At 48.1% G+C, this 20,216-nt stretch overlaps 1 protein-coding gene across 3 annotated transcripts in view; it reads right to left on the bottom strand.

Annotated features, from left to right (window-relative positions):
- Positions 1-20,216, bottom strand: part of SASH1 (SAM and SH3 domain containing 1) — a 190,777-nt gene that overhangs the window by 28,389 nt on the left and 142,172 nt on the right. The window contains exons 1-3 of one of the 3 annotated variants that reach the window (XM_062186898.1): positions 18,296-18,796; positions 12,242-12,374; positions 4,688-5,040 (exon numbers count right to left, since the gene is read on the bottom strand). In XM_062186898.1, coding sequence (XP_062042882.1) covers positions 4,688-5,040; positions 12,242-12,374; positions 18,296-18,307 — 498 coding nt within the window. In that variant the 5' untranslated portion in view covers positions 18,308-18,796. Of the gene's footprint in view, positions 1-4,687; positions 5,041-12,241; positions 12,375-17,205; positions 17,308-18,295; positions 18,797-20,216 lie in introns of those variants that run through there. The other 2 variants (XM_062186897.1, XM_062186896.1) reach the window with 2 other exon arrangements.

The following is a 20,216-nucleotide window of genomic DNA, read 5'->3' as shown; positions in this document are numbered from 1 at the left end:
CCATGGCTGGCAGCAGCCTTCTCGAACAGACTTTTGTTTAGTTTCAATTCGCTGAGAAGTTTATAGTGGTCCAGCCAGACCAAGAGGATTACTCACTCGCTGCTACCCCTCCTAGCCCCAAACACAAGTCACTTTCCCATCCAGCTGTCCAACCCAGTTATTTACAACCTCTTTTCTCACGGGGGATAAAGTGAAGACACCCCATTTGCCTATAAAGAAATGGGCTAAGTAGCTGTCTTGGGCCGCAGCCTTTGATTTCCATAGGAAAAACGCTAATGCCGTTGAGGATGAAAACGCCATCATCCTTTTAGTTGGCTTTAAGGAACTGCTTCGACTTCTGTGATTTTGAATTCTCACAACTTGGACTGAATCTGCTGTTGTTTTTCTAGCAAGAGCCAACCAGTGACCGCTCCCACCCCCACAAAAGTACACTATGTTTGTTGCAAAGAATTATCTTTAGTAAAGTAATCAGTAATAAAAGTTGAACAGCAGATTTAGGATCCAATATCTTGTACTACCTGTTTCGCAGAAAACTCTGGTTAAAAGCTATTAAATGGCAGGCATAAATTTTTAAAAAAATGTATACTGTAAACATTGCTTATTTAAAGTAGACATACTTTAGATAGATAGTAATTTGCTTGATTGAGAAAGCAGAAGTATCCTAGAAGGAAATACCCAGGTTTTTAAAATCACACAACTCCCGGTTCTGCCACTTACTACTTCCTGTGTGTTCATAGGAAAAGCACTTGATCTCTCTGAGCTTTGGACTCCTCATTAGCAAAATAATATTGATAGCACACATTTGTAGACTTTGAGTATACCGCCTGGCACAAAACAAATAATCTATTGGTTTTTTTCCACTATTCTTCACTAAGGCTATCCTGAGAACGTGGTAGCTAGTTCCAACAACTATGACAATGCAATTTAGGCTTCCTCAACATCATCAGTATGCAAATGAAGGGCTGGAGCTCCATTCTGGGCCTGTGATTTAGGAATTCAATCCCAGGAATGGGTCCCCATGGGAGGGCCAGCAGACTCAGCAGGCACCTGATGAGGGCCAACACTCAGGGAGGCACAGAACTGCTGCTCCTCACCAGGGCTCTGCTTTGGCAAAGGATGTTATCCGAATTTTGTATTCCTTATCAAAGGGCAATCTGATTTCCAAGTCACCCACCCAGGCAATCTCAAGGCAGACTTTCAGTGTGAACTTTCCCTTTCCAGCTTGAAACGCCAAGGACGTTTTCTCATTTTTGCAAAGGCAGTGATTTTTAGCTCAGTTCCTTTCCTGTGACTCAGGGCTTCACAGACACAGTATGGCGCCCAGATGCCTGCTCACTTCCTGGCGTTTGCACCTCCCTGCTTTAAACCACACCAGCTCCTGCAACCCGGGAGCCCAGCATGTTATTTCTGATGCATATGAAATAACTTACAAAGAATTTATGTGGAAACTATGCCTGCAATAAATTAAAAGCTCATTTCAGTTTTCATATGCCTGCTGTATGCACTGATTCCTACAATATAAAGCTTAAAGTAAAGAATGGATGGGTTTTCATAACTACCAACTGAAACCTCTTCCAGGGATATGCTAAGATATCTGGAACTAATTCTTCTTTCTATTTATCAGTGGAGAAGAGACAAAGAGTGTAACAATGAACATTGCTTGAACTAATCTCCAGCTTTTTTTTGATGTGATCAAGAAGTTCTTAAAACAGCACTTGTTCAGAAGAGAAAATGGATTGTAAACTGAATAGTGAAAGAATAATTAACCAATCCTGACTCAATGATCTAAACAATTGAAACCTCAATGAGGTTTTCTTTTAGTTCACTCTTCTCCTGTACAGATAATCATAACAACATTTTAGACGGGTGCTGGGCATGAGGAGCGCTAGTCAATGGAATGACCATGCAATTGAAAACATGTTTGATGGGGGGACTGAATTTAAAAATGGACAAAATTCCAAAATGCCATGCATGGCTGTTGACTCAAACAAAAACTGAATGACCAAAAAATAAAAAGCAAGACATGTGACCATTTTGGGTGAATCCAAAGCATTACCATTTCCCTGAGGCTTCATCAAGCAAATATGGCACTTTTGAAAGTCAAAACGGTCAAGGTCAAAGGTTAAAGCAAACTGTGCACTTTGGGATAAAATTGAAGAAATAGGTGAGAAGGAGAATGGAAAAGAATGCTGGAAATAAGCCAAGCAAAGAAATGAAATTAATCCCTTAAAGAAAAAAAGCTCTTTCTTTTGTTGAAGCATGTTTTCCTCTTCTATTCTCAAGAGAATCAGAAAATGCAATTTTGTTTTCCTGATTATACAATTGTACTTGCAAGCAAAAAGTATGTGTAAATTTCTCATTTGATACTGAACATATACTTTAGCAAGTACTAACATTGGCCAGGAGTGCCTCAAGCTCATCATGTCGTGAAAATACCAAGCCTCAGACTGATATTCTGGACAGAGACTCCACAGCGCCCCCTATACGGAGGAATTAGTGCTTGGAAACAGGCTTTGCACACAGTCCCATGCTCAGGCAAGGAAGAATTAATTACTCATTAGCCCACCACGTTCAGTAACATGAATTTCAGAAACGACTGGTTGAGAGGAAGTCCTGTGAAGTCCCAGGATTCATTTGGCAATGAATAACCTGAGAAGAACACGAGCAACTCAAGGTGCTCCAATTGGGTAAATTCTCAGTGTTACATGATTCACACTCACCTAAGCGAGTCATCATTACCAAAGAGGACCTGTTTTACCAAGGTCACGTCCAAAGGTAAAACAAACCAGGCAGAACACTGTTGAGTATAAAATAAATTATGTCAAGACTGGTATTTCACAAAACATTTGTGGGTCTGAGCAGACCAGCAGGTTGAACGGGTGAGATAGAAAATTGCTATTTTTAAACAAAAACAAAACCAACAAAAACCAGTTGCCATGATGGAGAAGGAGCCAGAAGACAAGCTTTTGCTACGTACAAAGAGTAGTAAAAGTGTGGCAAGAATTATGAGTGTGAGAAGACAGAAAATGAGACCTAGGAAGAAAGTCAACACATGTAGGGCTTTTTGGAAAACGCAGGGCCGAGGAAGAATCCTTTCAGCACAGAGGTCATTCTTAAGGGTGGCACTAACCAATCACTCTGCATTTTCACAAAAGCAGACCTTGACTGACTGAATTTAAATTCCAGTGGTCCTCTGGGGAAGAATATCCTATTCATGAAAGGGAAGGAACCCTGGGAAAGGCCACTGTTGAAGACATTCTTCTTTGAAAGTTCTCTCAGACCTAAAAATGGGCCCACAGCAGCCGTCCAAGTGGATTAAGCCAGGTGCCAGAAGACAGCCAGGCCAGGCGCTCCCCATCTCCTCGGCTCTCTGCACCACTTTATGTGCGCTAACGTTGGGAGGCATTTTCAAGGGGGAAAAAAAAAATCTATATTCTGAAGTTCAAAATAAATCCTACCCTGGGGAAAAAAAAAATGTTACCTGGTCTCTGATCATTTGGTATGAAAACTGAAAAACATTTCACATTCTGAAAGTTAAATACTGTATTCCTTCCCGTGCTCCGAAGACTCCGTGCGGCAGGCAGCAGAGGACATTTCCAAACCTCAATTCCTTTGTTTAGAAAGATTAGAACATTGGACGGCCCCAAGCAGGAAAAAAAAAAAGTGTTAGTTTCTTTTTCCTGCTAGGTTTAAGAACTTTCCCTTTGTGCTACTCATAAAAGAATTGGACTTTACAGTGTTTTTCCCAGTCACCAAATGGTGACTGTGATGAGGGCCAACTTTCCGTGAGCTCGGGCCTATTGTTTTAATTAACTGAACGAGTGGGCATCTCTTTTAAGAGGGCGACACTCCTTTTGCTTTGAGTCAGCTTTTGGGGTCAAGTGACGTGATGGCTGGCTACAAGGCCACCAAACCCCACCCCTGTGCCCTGGAAATCCCCCTGCATGTCGCGTTCTCCTTACAAATCGACAACTGGACGAGTGTAGAGTAAGAAGGGAGCCATTAGGAAGCGGAAGTAGGGTGAGACACTGGAGGGGCATGGTGGGATGGAACCGGAAGTGATGAACCGGAAGTGGCGAGCACAAGAGAAGAGAGGGAGCCGGGTGCCAAGGCAAGGCAGGCAGGCCAGCCATACTGCTTGACTGCGCCTCACGGAAATGACAAGGCCATCCTCACCAGCACCCCTGGGACTCACAGACTTCTGGTGGATTCTCAAGAGAACCCTCTTAGTACAGCGGTCCACCGTGGCGGCCCACTTCCGCTTTGCCTCCTCGTCCTCCTGCAGCAGGCACCGCCTCAGGTCCTGTTTCTCGGCCTTGCTCAGCGTCCTGTCTGAGGCGGGCCGCACCAGCTGGGTCAGGTTCAAGTGGCTGTAGAGGCTCCGCTCCACCACGTAGGTGATATTGAACTCGCTGACCGAGGTGCGGCCGCGCGGCCGCCTGCCGGGGAGGCCGCAGCCGCCGCCCGCCTTGGGCTTCTGCCGGGGCAGCTGCAGGTCGCAGGCCGGGCTGGGGCCTCCTTTTCTGGAGGGACGCTGGTGGCAGAGAAACGCTCTGGAACAGGAAGAATTAGTATCCGTTTTCTTCCAGCGGATCTGCTTCCGGACGCTCTGAACCTCCTCCAGGGATACCAGGAGGCGGTGCCTGCGACGGTGGCTGTCATAGAAGCAGACACCATCCGTACTTACCCCGTGGCTCAGGGACCCGAGGCCCTTCTTCATCTCCCCCTCCGTGAGGGAGCGGGACACTTTCTGGGCCTTCTCTTCCTCGGGATACGAGAAGAACGTCCCCATCTTCTTGGGGGGCTTAATCAGGCCCCGGCTCTCTCCTTTGCTGAAGGTTTTGGCCAACTTCCGGCCGGCGCCCCAGGTGTCCAGGCTGCTGGATGACGGTGACGGTGACGTGGTGACGGAGTCCGAGTCCCCTTCGGGAGGCTTCTCGGGAGCGCCATCAAAGAAGAACGGCTTCTTGTGCACTCCGGAGTAAAGGGCAGATCGCTCATCCGGGGCAGGGGGAGGCTCAAACACGTGCTCCTCCCCACCTGCAGGGGGAAGCAACAGTCTCCAGTGAGCACACCTGCCCTGCCCAGTGCTTTCCTGACACCCCGCCCCCTGCAGGAGCCCTGCTGTGCACGGCAGCAACCCCAGGGGGCTCCCTTCACCATTCCAGGTTGTGAGAAAAGAACCTGTGCTAACAGTGGCTTCATACACCCCGAATGCTTAAAGGTTTCAGATATGTTCCCTTCACTTCTTTGTGTTTCACTCTGGACCAAACACCCTCCCACCTCTATTCCGGATGCCATTTGCGAGATCAAAGCCAGTCATCAGCAGTGTATGTCTCAGCATTGCACGGAAATTACCTCCCCAGTATGTGGGTGTCATCCTCCAGCTACGAATCAGAATGTCCACCCTGCTTCCTTTATGCGGGCGCTGCTGGGTTTTTCTAGTTGGAGTGTGTTGAGTGCCATGTGGCCGACAGTGATGCTTTCATTGGGACATATGCCACTTCAGTGATTAAATTTCCAAGGGAGTGTGGGTGGAGAAACACCATAAAGGGCTGTGCCTTGCAAATGCCTCGGACACGTTCCCCAGTTGACAGGCCAGACACAAAATGTCAGAGAGCTGGGCGGCTGTGGCCTGAAGGTGCAGGGGCATTTAAGGGCCTTGACACGCAAGCAAGCAGCCCTGTCCAGCGTTCCACTTTGTCCTAAGGATTCCAGCCCTTGAGGCTCTCATTGGAGCCAGGTAATGAGCCAAGCCCTCGGGAGCCCAGTGGAAAGGCTTGGACTTGCTGGCAAGAAAACAGTTCTTTTCTGCCTATGTTATGTGAACAGATGTGAACAAAGAAGTAGGTCAAACTATGGGTGTAGTGATCCCAACTGGCTGTATCTCTTTAATGACAAGGGAACAGTGGAGCTGTGCACGTTTCCACCAGCTGAACTGCAAAGAGGAAAAAACACCAAGTTCCTTGGAAATGGGAGGGTGGCAATGGAGATACCGGTGGGGACAAGAGTGCCAGTGCCTGGTTAAACATCCGAGAGAGAGCAGGAGAGGAAAGGGTACCAACGGCAGCAGTCCTTCCTAAGCCTAAAAATGGCTTCTGTTCCCCATTGATGGGGATTCCAGTTACAAATCTAAAGAAACAGGAGCTGTTGCCATGAAGTAAGACACAGGATGGACTTGACAGTGATGTCCAGGGATGGCAGCGGGGAGGGAAGGGAAATGGAGGAGGATTCAAAGTTATATCCAGGCCAAAGTCCATTCAGGAATTATTCAGGGATCGGGCCGGCGCCGTGGCTCACTTGGCTAATCCTCCGCCTGCGGCGCCGGCACCCTGAGTACTAGTCCCGGTTGCTCCTCTTCCAGACCAGCTCTCTGCTGTGGCTCGGGAGGGCAGCGGAGGATGGCCCAAGTCCTTGGGCCCTGCACCTGCATGGGAGACCGGGAGGAAGCACCCAGCTCCTGGCTTCGGATCGTTGGCCGTGGCGGCCATTAGAGGAGTGAACCAACAGAAGGAAGACCTTTCTCTCTCTCACTATCTAAAATTCTACCTGTCAAATAAAAAATAAATAAAATTTTAAAAAAGAGAATTATTCAGGGATCTATCAGGAGGGTTTGAGAACAGGACCCAGAAGCCAGTGTTGTGGCACATGGGTTGAGCCACCACCGGCAACACCAGCATCCATATGGGTACTGGTTCAAGTCCCAACTGTTCCATTTCCAATCCTACTCCATGCAAATGCACCTAGGAAACAGTGGAAGATGGCCCAGGTGCTTGGACCACTGTCACCCATGTGGGAGACCAGAATGGAGTTCCTGGTTCCTGGCTTTGGCTTGGCCTAGCCCTGGGCACTGCAGCTACTGGGGAATGAAATAGCAGTTGGAGGATCTTGACCTCTCTTTCTCTCTCTCTCTCTCTCTCTCTCTCTCAACTCTGCCTTTCAAATAAACAAATCTTTAAAAATTAATTAATTGGGGCCGGCACTGTGGTGTAGTGGGTTAACGCCCTGGCCTAAAGCGCCGGCATCCCATATGGGTGCCAGTTCGAGACCTGGCTGCTCCACTTCCGATCCAGCTCCTTGCTATGGCCTGGGAAAGCAGAAGATGGCCCAAGTGCTTGGGTCACTGCACCTGTGTGGGAGACCTGAAAGAAGCTCCTGGCTCCTGGCTTCGGATTGGCGCAGCTCCGGCCATTGAGGCCAACTGGGGAGTGAACCAATGGACTGGAAGGCCTCTCTGCCTCTCCTTCTTTCTCTGTGTAACTCTGACTTTCAAATAAATAAATAAATCTTTAAAAAATTAATTAATTAAAAATAGCAGGACCCAGGGTTTACCAGGACCTGCCTAGACTAAAGGCAGTGTCTAAGTCTCACAGGAGTCCCCGGCCCCCTCTTAGGACACTGGCTAATACAGGATGGAGACTGAACGTCCTTAGGTGGTTAGATGTAAAAATGGCAGCCTCTTCTAGAGACTGCCCACCTTGCACTTCCAGGAAGAAGTGCCTGAGCCACAACCAGAGGTGCAGCCTGGTGGCAGAGGCATCCCAGAGCAAGCTCCATAAAAGAAGTCCAGCCAGGCTGGCGCTGGGGTGTAACTGGTATAGCTGTCCTGCAGTGCTGGCATCCCATATGGATGCTTGTTCAAGTCTTGGCTGCTCCACTTACGATCCAGCTCTCTGCTGTGGCCTGGGAAAGCAGTGGAAGATGGCCGAAGTGCTTAGGCCCCTGCACCCATGTGGGAGACCTGGAAGAAGCTCCTGGTTTTGGATCAGCCCAGCTCTGGGCTGATCTGCAACCTCTTGGAGCATGAACCAGCAGATGGAAGCTCTCTCTTTCTGCCTCTCCCTAGCTCTACCTTTCAAATAAATAAATAAATATATCTTAAAAAAAGAAAGAAAGAAAGAAAGAAAGAAAGAAAGAAAGAAAGAAAGAAAGAAAGAAAGAAAGAACGAACGAACAGCATGGACCTGTCTTTAAGTCCAGGTGTTCATGGAGATGTGCAAAGGTCCCTGGGCAGCCAGTCCTGGAAGTTGCAGGGAAATCAACTCCACCCTGGCAACTCTAAGGCACTGTGCCCAGCAGTGGGCTGGACACTGTCTGCACTCTGCGTGTAGGTTGTCATCAGAGATTCCAAGACTTCTCTGTCACCCTGACAGCTAATGCACGCATGTCCCTCACATATGGGGCTCTATTTTCTGGTCCTGGGAAATCATTTGGGAGGGAGCTTGCGGGGGACATGTGGCAGAAGCTTCCAATGTGGCTACATCAGCTTGTGCTGAGGGCAGGCCTGACACCCTGTAGGTTCTTCTGCCTGGGCCTGACTGGTGGCCTGGCATCCCAGCCTTGACCTTCATTGCTTGTATTTAAGACATTCCCCAGCCTCCCCTAACTTAGAAGGGCAACTCTCCCATTGGAAGGACAGCAGCTGAGCTGAGCTCACTGCATCACATTTCGTGTGACCTGCCCCCCAGGATGGCGTTTATCTATCTCCCTCAGCTGACATCAGAATACAGAAGAAAGGTGACTTTGACAAGAGGAGGGGGTAGGATATGAGCTGACTCAAGCCCAACAAGACAGACTGACACCCTAGACTGCAGGCCTGGCTCACCACCTCCTTGACTTCGGGTGATGGCCTCTGTCTCTGTCAGCTCTGCTTCCTAATCTAACTGGGCTCACAAACTGGGACGATAACATTCAGTGGAAAGGGATACATGGAGGTTCTTTATAAACCGAGGGGCACTGTGCAAGAGCTGATCACTCATCAACTCCCTGGGCAACAAGCGGAAGGAGTTGATTCTTGGGAAAAGACACAGAAGCAGGCAGACAAAGGGCGTGGATGTGCCATTCATGGTAGGAGATGGACTCCAAATTTAAGTTACAAGCGTGAGGCTGTGAGAAGTTGTTCTGGCTTGCCTGGCACCCTAGAGCTGAAGGGAAGAACATGGGATGGGATAAGCCTGGACTTCATTCTGAGCCTTCTGCTGGCTGGCTAGGAGGCGTGGAGTGAATGACTTAGCCTTTCTATGTCCTCATTTGTGAGACAAGAGCAGGTGCCAGCCTCTGGTGGGCATTCTGAGGATGGCATATGCCAAAGGAACAGGACTTCTGACGTGCTTTGTAAAGTGCCTGTCACTCGGATGCTCTCCAAAATGAACCAGTATTATCCAGACAGCTCAGCACCAGCACACAGCAAGTCAAAGGGTCAGCTCTCTCTAAGTCCACAGAGCTGAGGGGGTGACCGGGAGCAGAAACACTTCCTGCTTGATGGCCCCTCCCACATCCCACTTCTGTTGCTATGAGAAACCAAACAAGTTCCCCTATGCAGGGGGGCTGAAGGAGTTCCAGCCTGGCAGGGTGTTGGGGGCAGCCCAGAGCAAACACCCTAAGTGACACCCCTCCTCCCCCCACCCAGGGGCTCTCCTGAAGATCTGATTGATGGCATCCCAGCTACCTGGCATCAGACAGCCCAGTGTGACTGGAGACTCAAGGTCATCAAGCCCATCTTTCACCTGCTTTCACACCCAAATGAGTAAAAGTTCAAGCCAGGAAGGTAATCATTGTTCACCCTCCTGTTACCTCTTTCGGCATATCTGCTTGTGTACCCAAATTTTACTACACCTCTCGGAGAGAGTGGAATTGATTTATTCTGACATAAATCTGCAAATTAGGATGTTTCTGTATGTGTCAAATGCAAGGCTGGTGGAAAGGCTGCTCCCACACACTTGAATATCTTGTGTGAAGGCCTCTCTGGCGGGCGGGCCCAGCACCAGGTGTTACACCCATCCTATCTCATTTATGGGCAAGACGCACTAACCTATTCTTTGCATTTGAGATTTGATGCTGGCAGGCATGTGTGAGGTTGGTTTTAAAATGGGCCTTCAAGGTTGAATGTTGGCCATTCCCTGCTATGGTCCTCACTAATAGTCCCCACTGCCCCATGGCGTGAATTCAGCGAGAGCTGCCACAGTACGAGACTGTCAGGGTGCATTCCACGCTGGGGCACCCTGACAGGCAGGTATTAAGATACCCAAGAGGAAATCAGCTCTGCACCCAAATGTAAACCGAACTACAGTACAAAAAGAGGCCCCAATGAAACCCTGGAATTCAAGACAGCTGCAATTCAAGAAATGGCCCAAAAAGCTGAGCTTGGCACTCCCACTCTCCCAGGGCAACCTCCTTACCCTCAATGTTATTTTAGGAAACTTCAACCAAAATAATCACAGCAAACAGAAATAAAAAGCAGCAATAATAGCAAGAAACTCTTATCTTTGCAACTAAGAACAAACTCATTTGCCTACATGGCTTGCTCCTATATGTGCATAGTAACCAAAAGGCCTCTATAGTGGTCAATTTAAAATTTTGAAATACCTCACAATGCAGATGTGACATTTTAACAAGTACTGTGCTGTTTTATCTTTAAACACAATTCTTTTCTGTATTTTTCCCAATTCACCTAGTATCATTTTTAAAGTATTTATTTATTTGAGTTACACAGAAAGGAAGATGCATACACATAAAAGACAGGAGAGAGGAGGGAGAGGGAGAGAGAAGGAGAGAGAGGGAAAGAGGGAGAGAGAGGGAGTGAGAGGGAGAGAGAGGGAGAGAGACCGGGGCTGGGCCAGGCTGAAGCCAAGAGCCAGAAGCTTCTTCCAAGTCTCCCACATGGGTGCAGGGGCCCAAGTACTTGTGCCATCTTCCACTGCTTTCCCAGGCGCGTTAGCAGGGAGCTGGATTGGAAGAGGAGCAGCCGGGACTTGAACTGATGCCCACATGAGATACTGACATCACAGAGAGTGGCTTTACCTGCTATGCCATATCATTTTTCAAACAGGAAAATATTTTGTCTTTGTTGGGAGACCTGTACAAGATGCTACAAATGCTAACAAGAGATGAATATGGTTGAGATTTAAGCTGTCATAATTATACCTCAACAATTAACTATTCAGGCGCCAATGTGGTATAGGAGGTTCAGCTGCTGCCTGCATCCTATATGGATGGTGGTGCGACTCCCGACTGCTCCACTTCTGATCCAGCTCCCTGCTATGCACCTGGCAAAGCAGTAGAAGATGGCCCAAGTACTTGGGCCCAAGCCACCCGGAAAAAGCTCCTGAGAGACCCAGAAGTGGCTCCTGACTCCTGGCTTCGGCCTGGCCCAGCTCTAGCTATTGAGGTCATTTCATTTGGGGAGTGAACTAGAGGATGAAAGATCTCTCTCTCTCTCTCTCTCTCTCTCTCTCTCTGTTTCTTCCCAGCCCCAACACTGACTTTCAAATAAATAAATGATTTTTTTTAAAGTTAACTATTCAAAGGTTAACTCTTTGGACATACTTGCTTCCACTGACAAGGGGTTGGCCAGCAATACAGCTCTTGAAGATCCCCTTGGAATTAAGGTCCTCTGAGTCCCAATTGAATTAAGACTACAGACCATTTACCAGAGAAATAAATCAGCCCTCAGGGGCTGGGAGGGCGACTGGGTGCCTTGATGGTTGGACGTGTACTGGTGCTAGATGTTTATCAGATTTGAACTGAAGGCACTGAGCAAGAACCGTGTCCTTTTCAGGGGTAGAGGCATATGCTAAGACATTATGGGGGCTGGTGCTGGGGTGTTGCAGGTAAAGCCGCAGCCTGTGGGGCTGACATCCCATATGGGTGCCAGTTGAAGTCCCAGCTGTTCCACTTCCAATCCAACTCCATGCTAGTGGCCTGGAAAAGCAGCTGAAGATAGCCTAAGTATTTGGGCCTCTGTACCCACAAAGGAGACCAAGAAGAAACTCCTGGCTTCCGGTTTCAGACTGGCACAGCTCCATCCATTGCGGCCATATGGGGAGTGAACCAGCGGGTGGAAGATTTCTCTCTGTCTCTCCTCCCCTCTCTCATATATGTCTTTCAAATATATATATATTATATATACTTTTTTATTATATATATTTCAAATATATAAATATATATTTAAAAGAAAAGCCAATATGAAGTTCCTATGAAATGGATAAACTCTGAGAAGATTTCACTGTCCTATACGAGTCTCATTTAAATTCCTGAGCAGCTGAGATGTGAGCCCAGGACCCTTCGTTCCCCAACACGCTGACCACTGTCCCTCCAGGGCAGACACAGTTCTGTCTGGCCCGGCCACAACGCACTCCAGCTTCCACTGAAAATCATAGTCTTTTTCTACTGATAAACTGACCCCAGTGCTTTCCTTTGGAATAGCCAGAGCGGGGTTTGCTTTTCACTTGTTTATTTTTACCTTCCGTGCTGGGTTTTTTCATTTCTTCCACTCTTATTAGTTTCTTTCTGACTCTGCGAGTGGAGTTTACCAGCTTGTGTAACCTCTTAAACTTCACCGACTCCTCGGTCTCATCATCCGATTGTTCTCTTGACTGGCAAAGAAACAAAGAAAAGGGAATCAGATAATTGCTCCAAAGCTCGGCTCTTGCAGCTGGGCGTAGCTGCTCACTGCCAGCAGTGCTGCTGCTGATCGTGAGACAGCAACGGCTTCGCCCAACAGGTTTACAAAGCCCCGCATTCCATCCCACGGCCTCGCTCGGTGGAGAGTTAGGTCCCAGGCACTGCAACACACACTTCCCTGTCCCTGCTCAGGAGGCGGCCGGCAGGACTCTGTCCCCAAGGCCGGCCCTGTTATTCCAGTTACGCGCTGTGTGGTTTGGGCCAGGCTCTCCTCTGTCTGGCCCATCACGACTTGCTGTTGAACGTGGTCACCAACGACGTCTCCAAACCAAAATTCAGTTGACTTTTTCCAGTCCTCCCCTGAAAATCAAAACCAGCAGGGCCGCCGAGGGGAAGCGACACAAAAAGCCTTCTTCTTCCGGAAGTGTGAGAACGCAAGGCCACATCCCAGCGTCCCCTCTCCTGAGCGTGAGGACAGAAACACAAGGGAAAAAGCTGACCTTTGCAGCCATACAGTACAGTCCATATTCCCCAGAAGCTCATTCCGTTTTGCAGTGACTCAAGTATGCTCAGGCCCAGCTGTTTTCCCTCAAGTATCAAACATTACAGAGAGGGGGAAAAATTCTCCCTCCACAGCAGTGACCCAGGCTAAAAACAATCCTTTCCTTGTGAACCAAATGATGGTTTCATTTCCAAGTCAGCTCCAGCGTTCAATGTGCAGCTTCCTCTGCTGTCTTGGTTCAAAACGTGGAGAAGCAAGGAGGGCACTCGGCAGAGGAGCAGGCCTCACGGGCCAGGGGCTGCGGCAGTCCTGGGAGCACGCAGCTTTGGCACAGCCCATGCAACGCATGACCGTTCCAATTAATCCTGCACATCCTAACGGCGATTTTCTCCCCGCGTCCTCGAGCCCAGTTCATGAAGCAGTAGGGAGAGAAATGCCACAAACCACAGAGCTGAACACGAGGCTAACAGGGAGACTTCTGCCCCCAAGAGAAGCACTCGTTAATCCCAACTTTGGAGACAATGAAATAGCTACGGAAAAGGTAGCAGACCAACTCAAGAGAAGAGGCAAATATGGCATGCATTTCTTGGGCATAGAGATGGTGCATGTTGTGAGTCCACGAATATGTTCTTAGACCTTGGCGCTCTGTAAGGGAGCCTGTGGTCCTTAGCCAGGATCCCACAGCATGGAGTCACTGGGCTTCCTTCTTGGATGACTCTAAGCCCACAGGTCAGCCACTAAACATTAACTAGAAGAACTCAATCACCAGCAAGTCATCAGCACAGGGGTATTTCTCAGTCTTTTCATCTAGAAGTGTCTCAGTATCTACGTCCAATTTTCCTAAACTTCCTAGATAAAATGTTGTATGCAAGGCCGGCGCCGTGGCTCACTAGGCTAATCCTCCGCCTTGCGGCACCGGCACACCAGGTTCTAGTCCCGGTCGGGGCACCGATCCTGTCCCGGTTGCCCCTCTTCCAGGCCAGCTCTCTGCTGTGGCCAGGGAGTGCAGTGGAGGATGGCCCAAGTACTTGGGCCCTGCGCCCCATGGGAGACCAGGAGAAGCACCTGGCTCCTGCCATCGGATCAGCGCAGTGTGCAGGCCGCAGCGCGCTACCGCGGCGGCCATTGGAGGGTGAACCAACGGCAAAGGAAGACCTTTCTCTCTGTCTCTCTCTCACTGTCCACTCTGCCTGTCCAAAAAAAAAAAAAATGTTGTATGCAGATTTGCAAATAAAGTTAACTCTTGGTTACCTGGCAACGAAGACTACAAACTGGATATCAGGTCAAGGAGGAGGAGGTTACATTGGATGCACAACTAAGCTTAGTATGTGTAGCCTCAAACTTAGAATGTAAAAATATTAAGATAAAGCATAACTTCAGAGTCGGAATCTCATCATTACTTGGTTGCACGGCTGATGTGTGGTGAAATGGTCAGAGTGGTCAGCCAGAGGAATGAACTGGGTTAACCCTCCTCCCGGCTAATCAGCACCTGAATAACCCACAGTGCATAGAGTTACATACAAACATTCAAAAACATTCTGCCCTCGTGATGTAGCTCAGTAGCCAGGCAATTCCAATAGAAGAAGGAACCTTATATTACAGAACGCCTTAGAAATACCAATGGGACAAACCTAGAATATGCCTTCAACCTTCACACTGAAACCAAGTGAAAACAAAGTAAGTACAGACTATAATCAAGATACAGGCAGCTCAATTACAGGGTGAGATATATAGAGAGATAGATAGATGATAAACACACACACACATCAAATCTAGTTTGTTGCTGGCTGTTGTTGGTGATGGTGTGGTGGTGTACTGCGCGTGTACTGCACGCATGTGTGACGGGGGAAGTAAAAAGATAAATGGATATAGAAAGAAGCAATACAAAAATTCCAGTCCACAGACACAAATTCTATGTAGGAAAGGCACATGAGAGTGAGCGAGAGGGAGGAATTAAGTTAGTCCAAACACAACAACAGATTTAAGGGCAATGCCCCTCTCACAAGTCCAACTTTCCTCTGCCCAGATTCAATTATTGAATTGCTTTCACACGTTCCATCTATTTTCGAGAAACGTGAGCTCTTCAGAACTTTGAACTGAGGTTATTTTCATTTCTTCTGTAAAACATGGAGTTTCTGGAGGTGTCTGTCATCGACAAATCATAAACCATGGCAACCAAGCACATCCCTTGCACTATTGCATTTTGGACGCTAGACAAAGATAGATGTAGAACAAGTTATCTGAAGAAAAATGTAAGATAAAATCCAAGTCATTAAAGAAATACAATGTGTGTTTATATATTTCAAATAGAAAATTTCCTCTTCAGACAGCATAGAAATTGCTCGAGTTCAAGTTCAATAACATAACCCAAGGACACTTTTACTCAAGAAGAGGTGTTGACTTCTCACTTCCTCCTGAGTCCAGAGGAAAAAGTTGTGAAATATTTGCCTTTAAAAAATTCTCTCCAGCTGTTTTAACATACAGATGCCGTGAAAAAGCTGCCTTTCTCCTAAACTGGGAATGAAACTTAAATTCCTCATGTCACATTTCTTAATTGAAATAAACATGTACAGCTTCCCAAGTGCTCAAATAACTTAATATGTCCTTTGAAACACACAACCAGGGATGGGGTTAGTGAATTTCTTAAATTAAGAAACATTTTATATTATGTATAATTTTTAAGTTAAATTATTCTATATATACATTTCCCTTATATATTATATTACATATTATAATGTATATACATATAGAGGGGAGCATTTGATCTAGTGGTTAAGTTCCTCATTAAGATACCTAAGTCTGGGGCCAGCACCACAGTGCAGCAGGTTAAGCCATCGCCTGTGACGCCAGCATCCCATGTGAGTGTCACTTCCAACCCTGCTCCCTGCTAACTGTGCCTAGGAAAGCAGTGGATGAGGGCCCAAGTGCTTGGGGCCTTGCCAATCATGTGTTAGATGCAGATGGAGTTTCAGGCTCCTGGCTTTGGCCTGGCCCAGCACAGGCCATTGTGGCCACTTGGGGAGTGAATCAGCAGATGAAATTTCCCCACCCCCCTTTCTCTTTGTAACTCTGTCTTTTGAACAAACAAGTCTTTAAAGAAAAAATTTACCTAAGCCCCACACTGGAGTACTGGGTTCAATTCCTAACCCTAGTTCCTGACTTCAGCCTAATGCAGACCCTAGGAGGCAGCAGTGATGGCCCAAGTAGCTAGGATATTTCCACCCACGTGGGAGGCCTGGATGGAGTGCCCAGTTCCAGGCTTTGACTCCTGGCTGTGGCAGGCATTTGGGAAGTGAGCCAGTAGATACGAGCTCTCTCGGTCTCTCTGCCTCTCAAATTAAAGAAAAAAAAAAAATTAAAAATTAAATGGAAAACAAAACACTACACATTTAAAAGAAATCGTCCCTCCTGAAGGAACTTTGTGGAAGACAAAGGAAATTGACAGTATAAATAAATGATTGACTCCAAGAAATAAGCCCAGACTATTAAAGAGCAAGTTTTAGGCCGGCGCCACAGCTCACTTGGCTAATCCTCCACCTGTGGCGCTGGCACACCAGGTTCTAGTCCCGGTTGCTCCTCTTCCAGTCCAGCTCTCTGCTGTGGCCCGGGAAGGCAGTGGAGAATGGCCCAAGTGCTTGGACCCTGCACCCGCATGGGAGACCAGGAGGAAGCACCTGGCTCCTGGCTTCGGATCGGCCCAGCGTGCCAGCCGTAGCAGCCATTTGGGGAGTGAACCAACAGAAGGAAGACCTTTCTCTCTGTCTCTCATTGTCTAACTCTGCCTGTCCAAAAAAAAAAAGGGGGGGGGGGCAAGTTTTAAAGAAACAAAAGTGAAAAAAAGTATGTTCACACATACTCAAACGTGGGGTTTTGTCCCCTCCCCATTCTGCCCCACGCCAGAGTTTACTAAAGTTGACCAAAGCCAACTTTAATTTGATCATCTAAATGAGAGGTGAAGTCCATCATCTGTGTAACCCCCAACTCAGGAGCCAAAATAAAAGAGAAGCAGCTCATCCCACCAGAGGAAGTGGAAAAGTGGAGTTACAACCTTGTAAAGAGAAACAGTTGACTTCCAGCGTCTCCTGCAGATTTTTCCACCAGAAAGCCCATATGGCTCAACTTTTAATGACTTTGGCTAAAGCTATATGTAGTAATTCTGTGGTGAATGCTTAAGTGTTTCATTTCTGGTCTCCATAGCAACATTACATCAGATCACAGACAGCTGGCTCCACAGTTTTAAACCATAACAAATTGACCCAGCCAAGGCACAAAACTATAGCTGCTTTAAAGAGATAGCGTACCACTTGGCTGCCGGGCGCTGAATGGGGACCTTGGGGGCCCGTTTGGCACGCACGGGAGGGTGGAGCCTCCTTCCTTCCCAGCTTCTCTTGGAACAAGTGCATCCTTGACACATCTGGGATGTTCTAATAGGAAAGCCACGGAGCCAGCGTGGAGAACTTTTTACAACACAGCCACATGCAGGATGATGGGAAAAAAGGAACCAAATGGATCGCATCTGTAAACAAGAAGATCTGTGCACCGGAATACACTGAAAACATCTGCTTAATGCTAACGTAAACCCCGCGCTGCTGGCGGGACCCCGGCTTCACTGGATCCTATTAACAAGCAGTTCTTGCAACTATGACACGCAGAACAAACACTTCCCAAAGCCACATGGCACAGGCTTGCAGGCACAGTAGTAATGTGCTGGGCTAAAAGTTACACCAAACTTAAAAGGCCCAGGTAGATCCCATTGGGGACCTCCAGGAGACCATGCTGAGCACAGGATCGGGGGATTCCAACCAAGAACTTCGCAGAAACAGTCACTCAGCTCGGGTCCCCAGCTCTTACACACACAGCACTGTCACAACACACACACACACACACACACACCCGCCCCCTAACACTCTCAGATTTATGGAAGCATTTCTGAGAGGCATTTTCAACTTGAGAATGTACCGGCTTGTGAAACTCCCGCAGCAGTTTCTTTAAAACCTCCAGCATCAGCAGACATACGTGCTTGTACTTCCTAGGTCCAAGTGGCCAGGGCGTTCAAATAAAGAGAAGAAAGCCAATCGGTTGGAGGCTTCCGAAAACCAGTGTGCCACGCTGCCTGAATTCAAGTCCTCCATATGAAAAGCCTGCACCCGCACTCTCTCGCACTCTCACAACAATGGTCACTCTTTTCCAAAAGGCAGGAGAGATTCCCGGTTGAGCTGGCTGGGCGAGCATGGTCAGGGTACAAACAGGGAAGGGAACAGCGGAGAACAGAGCGAGAGCCCTGGGAGAAGGAAAGAGAACAGCAGCGCAGACAGGCGCCATGAAAAAGCTTTCCCTAAGCAGCGACAGCAAACGATTTGCGATTCACAGTCCCCACACGGAGCGACTCACCGGCTTCGGCATTTAGCAGGCCTGGGGGGCTGCTTTCGGAACCGTCTGGAACCCCCGCCCCTCCCCACTCTGAGCGCGGCCCCACCGTCGGGCCAGCCGTCAGCTCTGTTGTCTGGAAGTCAGGACGCGGCACTCCTCGGGCATGGTCCTCTGCAGTTAGTTACACGATCCCGCTCGGCCAGCGCAGCTCAACATCCGAAGGAGGAAAACGCGAAGACACTGGATTCAATTAGCCTCTTTCTGCTCGCGGACTGCACAACTTGTAAGAAAGGCATAAGTCATCAGCTCTAAGCAAATCTCCTATTCACCACCAGGAAAAAAGGCAGTGTTGTGCGTGGCCAACAATCCCTGTTTTCACTGAGGAAGGCTCTCTGACCTCCTGCTGGCCTCGGTTCCTTAATTACTGTCTATGGAATTCCAGAGAAAGAAAGGGGAAAAAAAAAAAAAAGAAAGAAAGAAAGAACGCGAGAAGCTGAGCAAATCCAGGACAAGGACTGGCGCTTAAAAGCGACTGAACTTCAAAAAAAAAAAAAGAGCTCTCTTCCGCGGATTCTCCTAAACTCCTCAACCCTCCCTTCAGGGAGTCGTCTCCATTGAAAATAGACACCTTCCAGGGGCTATTTTGGAAATGACTGAATTAAAACTTATGATTTGGGGTTTTTTCTTGGAGTTGCCGCTTTCTCTGGGTCTCCCTCCCTGCTCCTCTTTCTAGTGTAGCCACCCCAAGGGAATGTGGGCTCTCTCCCCTGCACTGGGCTTCTGGATCTGCCCAAAGGGTCTCAGCGATCGCGATCGCGCCCCCAAGCAGCTGAGTTCTCCAGCATTCTAGAAACGTGAGCACGGGACCTGAGTGGCAAGAGGATCCTTTCATTGTCTCAGGGGTCTCTGCGCAGCACCAAGCACATATCGTTACTTAAACGGAACACCCGTCTAAACAAGACGCGGCTGAAAACCCATAGAGAGTCTCCATGACGTGGAGTCTTTCCACGGCTAAATGCGTTCCACTGGGTGCGTCGTTTTTCCAGTTGTGCGGTGGCAGCTGCCTGTTCCCAGGTGTCTCTCCCACTGTGTGGGTCTTTATGGGACACACAAGGACCCATCTTTTTTCTTTCCTTTTTGTAAACACAACACAAATAAACCGCCTGGCTGCCAGTAAGTCACCATGAACTGTGGTCCCGCCGTAAAATGATAGACTTTTGGATATGAGGGGGGTCAGAGGTTACACAAACTAAAAACTCGAGAGGGCAAGCAAAGTCCAAGCTCCAAGCGGGAGGCTACGCTTTCCTGAGCAGAGCCCCCAGGTCCTGCCACGGACCCCCAGTCCTCTCTCCCCTTTCCTTGCCCCCTGGCATCTCTCTCTCCCCCTCTCCAGCAGGAATGTCATCAACCCCCTTCCTGACGACAAGGGACATGGCAGAGTCATTTCTGTACCTGCATTTAGCAATATTATTTATTTCTGGTGATGTGTGATATGTATTTAATTATAAAAAACTGGAAAATGCAGAAACACACAAAAGAAGGAAATCACCTATGACCTTCACACTCAGAAAAATTGGTAAAATTCTTATGTTTATGTTCTCCCACGTACACAGTTATTCACCCTGAGTTTGTTTTTACAATGCCCTTTGATCTCTGGCGGACGGACCTCTCTCCCACTGTCACCAAAAGATGCCACCAAAAGATGCCTTCAAATGGACACACAGTCAGATCCTAGTGGCTGCCATAGTCATGACCCCACCTTGAGCCACACTTCTACCCCCAAAGGTTTCCTTCTTAGAAACCCTGGAGCCAACCACGCATACTGCTCAAACTCTTCTAAACCCCACTTTCTAAAAGCAACTGGCTTTGGATGTTTTCCCATGTCAACAAATAAAATACAACACCACGATTCAGTAATATACAGTGACAGACGTAAAACCGT

Source organism: Lepus europaeus, chromosome 3 (genome assembly GCF_033115175.1).
Source record: "Lepus europaeus isolate LE1 chromosome 3, mLepTim1.pri, whole genome shotgun sequence".
Classification (NCBI taxonomy): domain Eukaryota; kingdom Metazoa; phylum Chordata; class Mammalia; order Lagomorpha; family Leporidae; genus Lepus; species Lepus europaeus.
The sequence above is the reverse complement of the archived record's forward strand: the minus strand, read 5'-3'. Positions and strand labels throughout refer to the sequence as shown.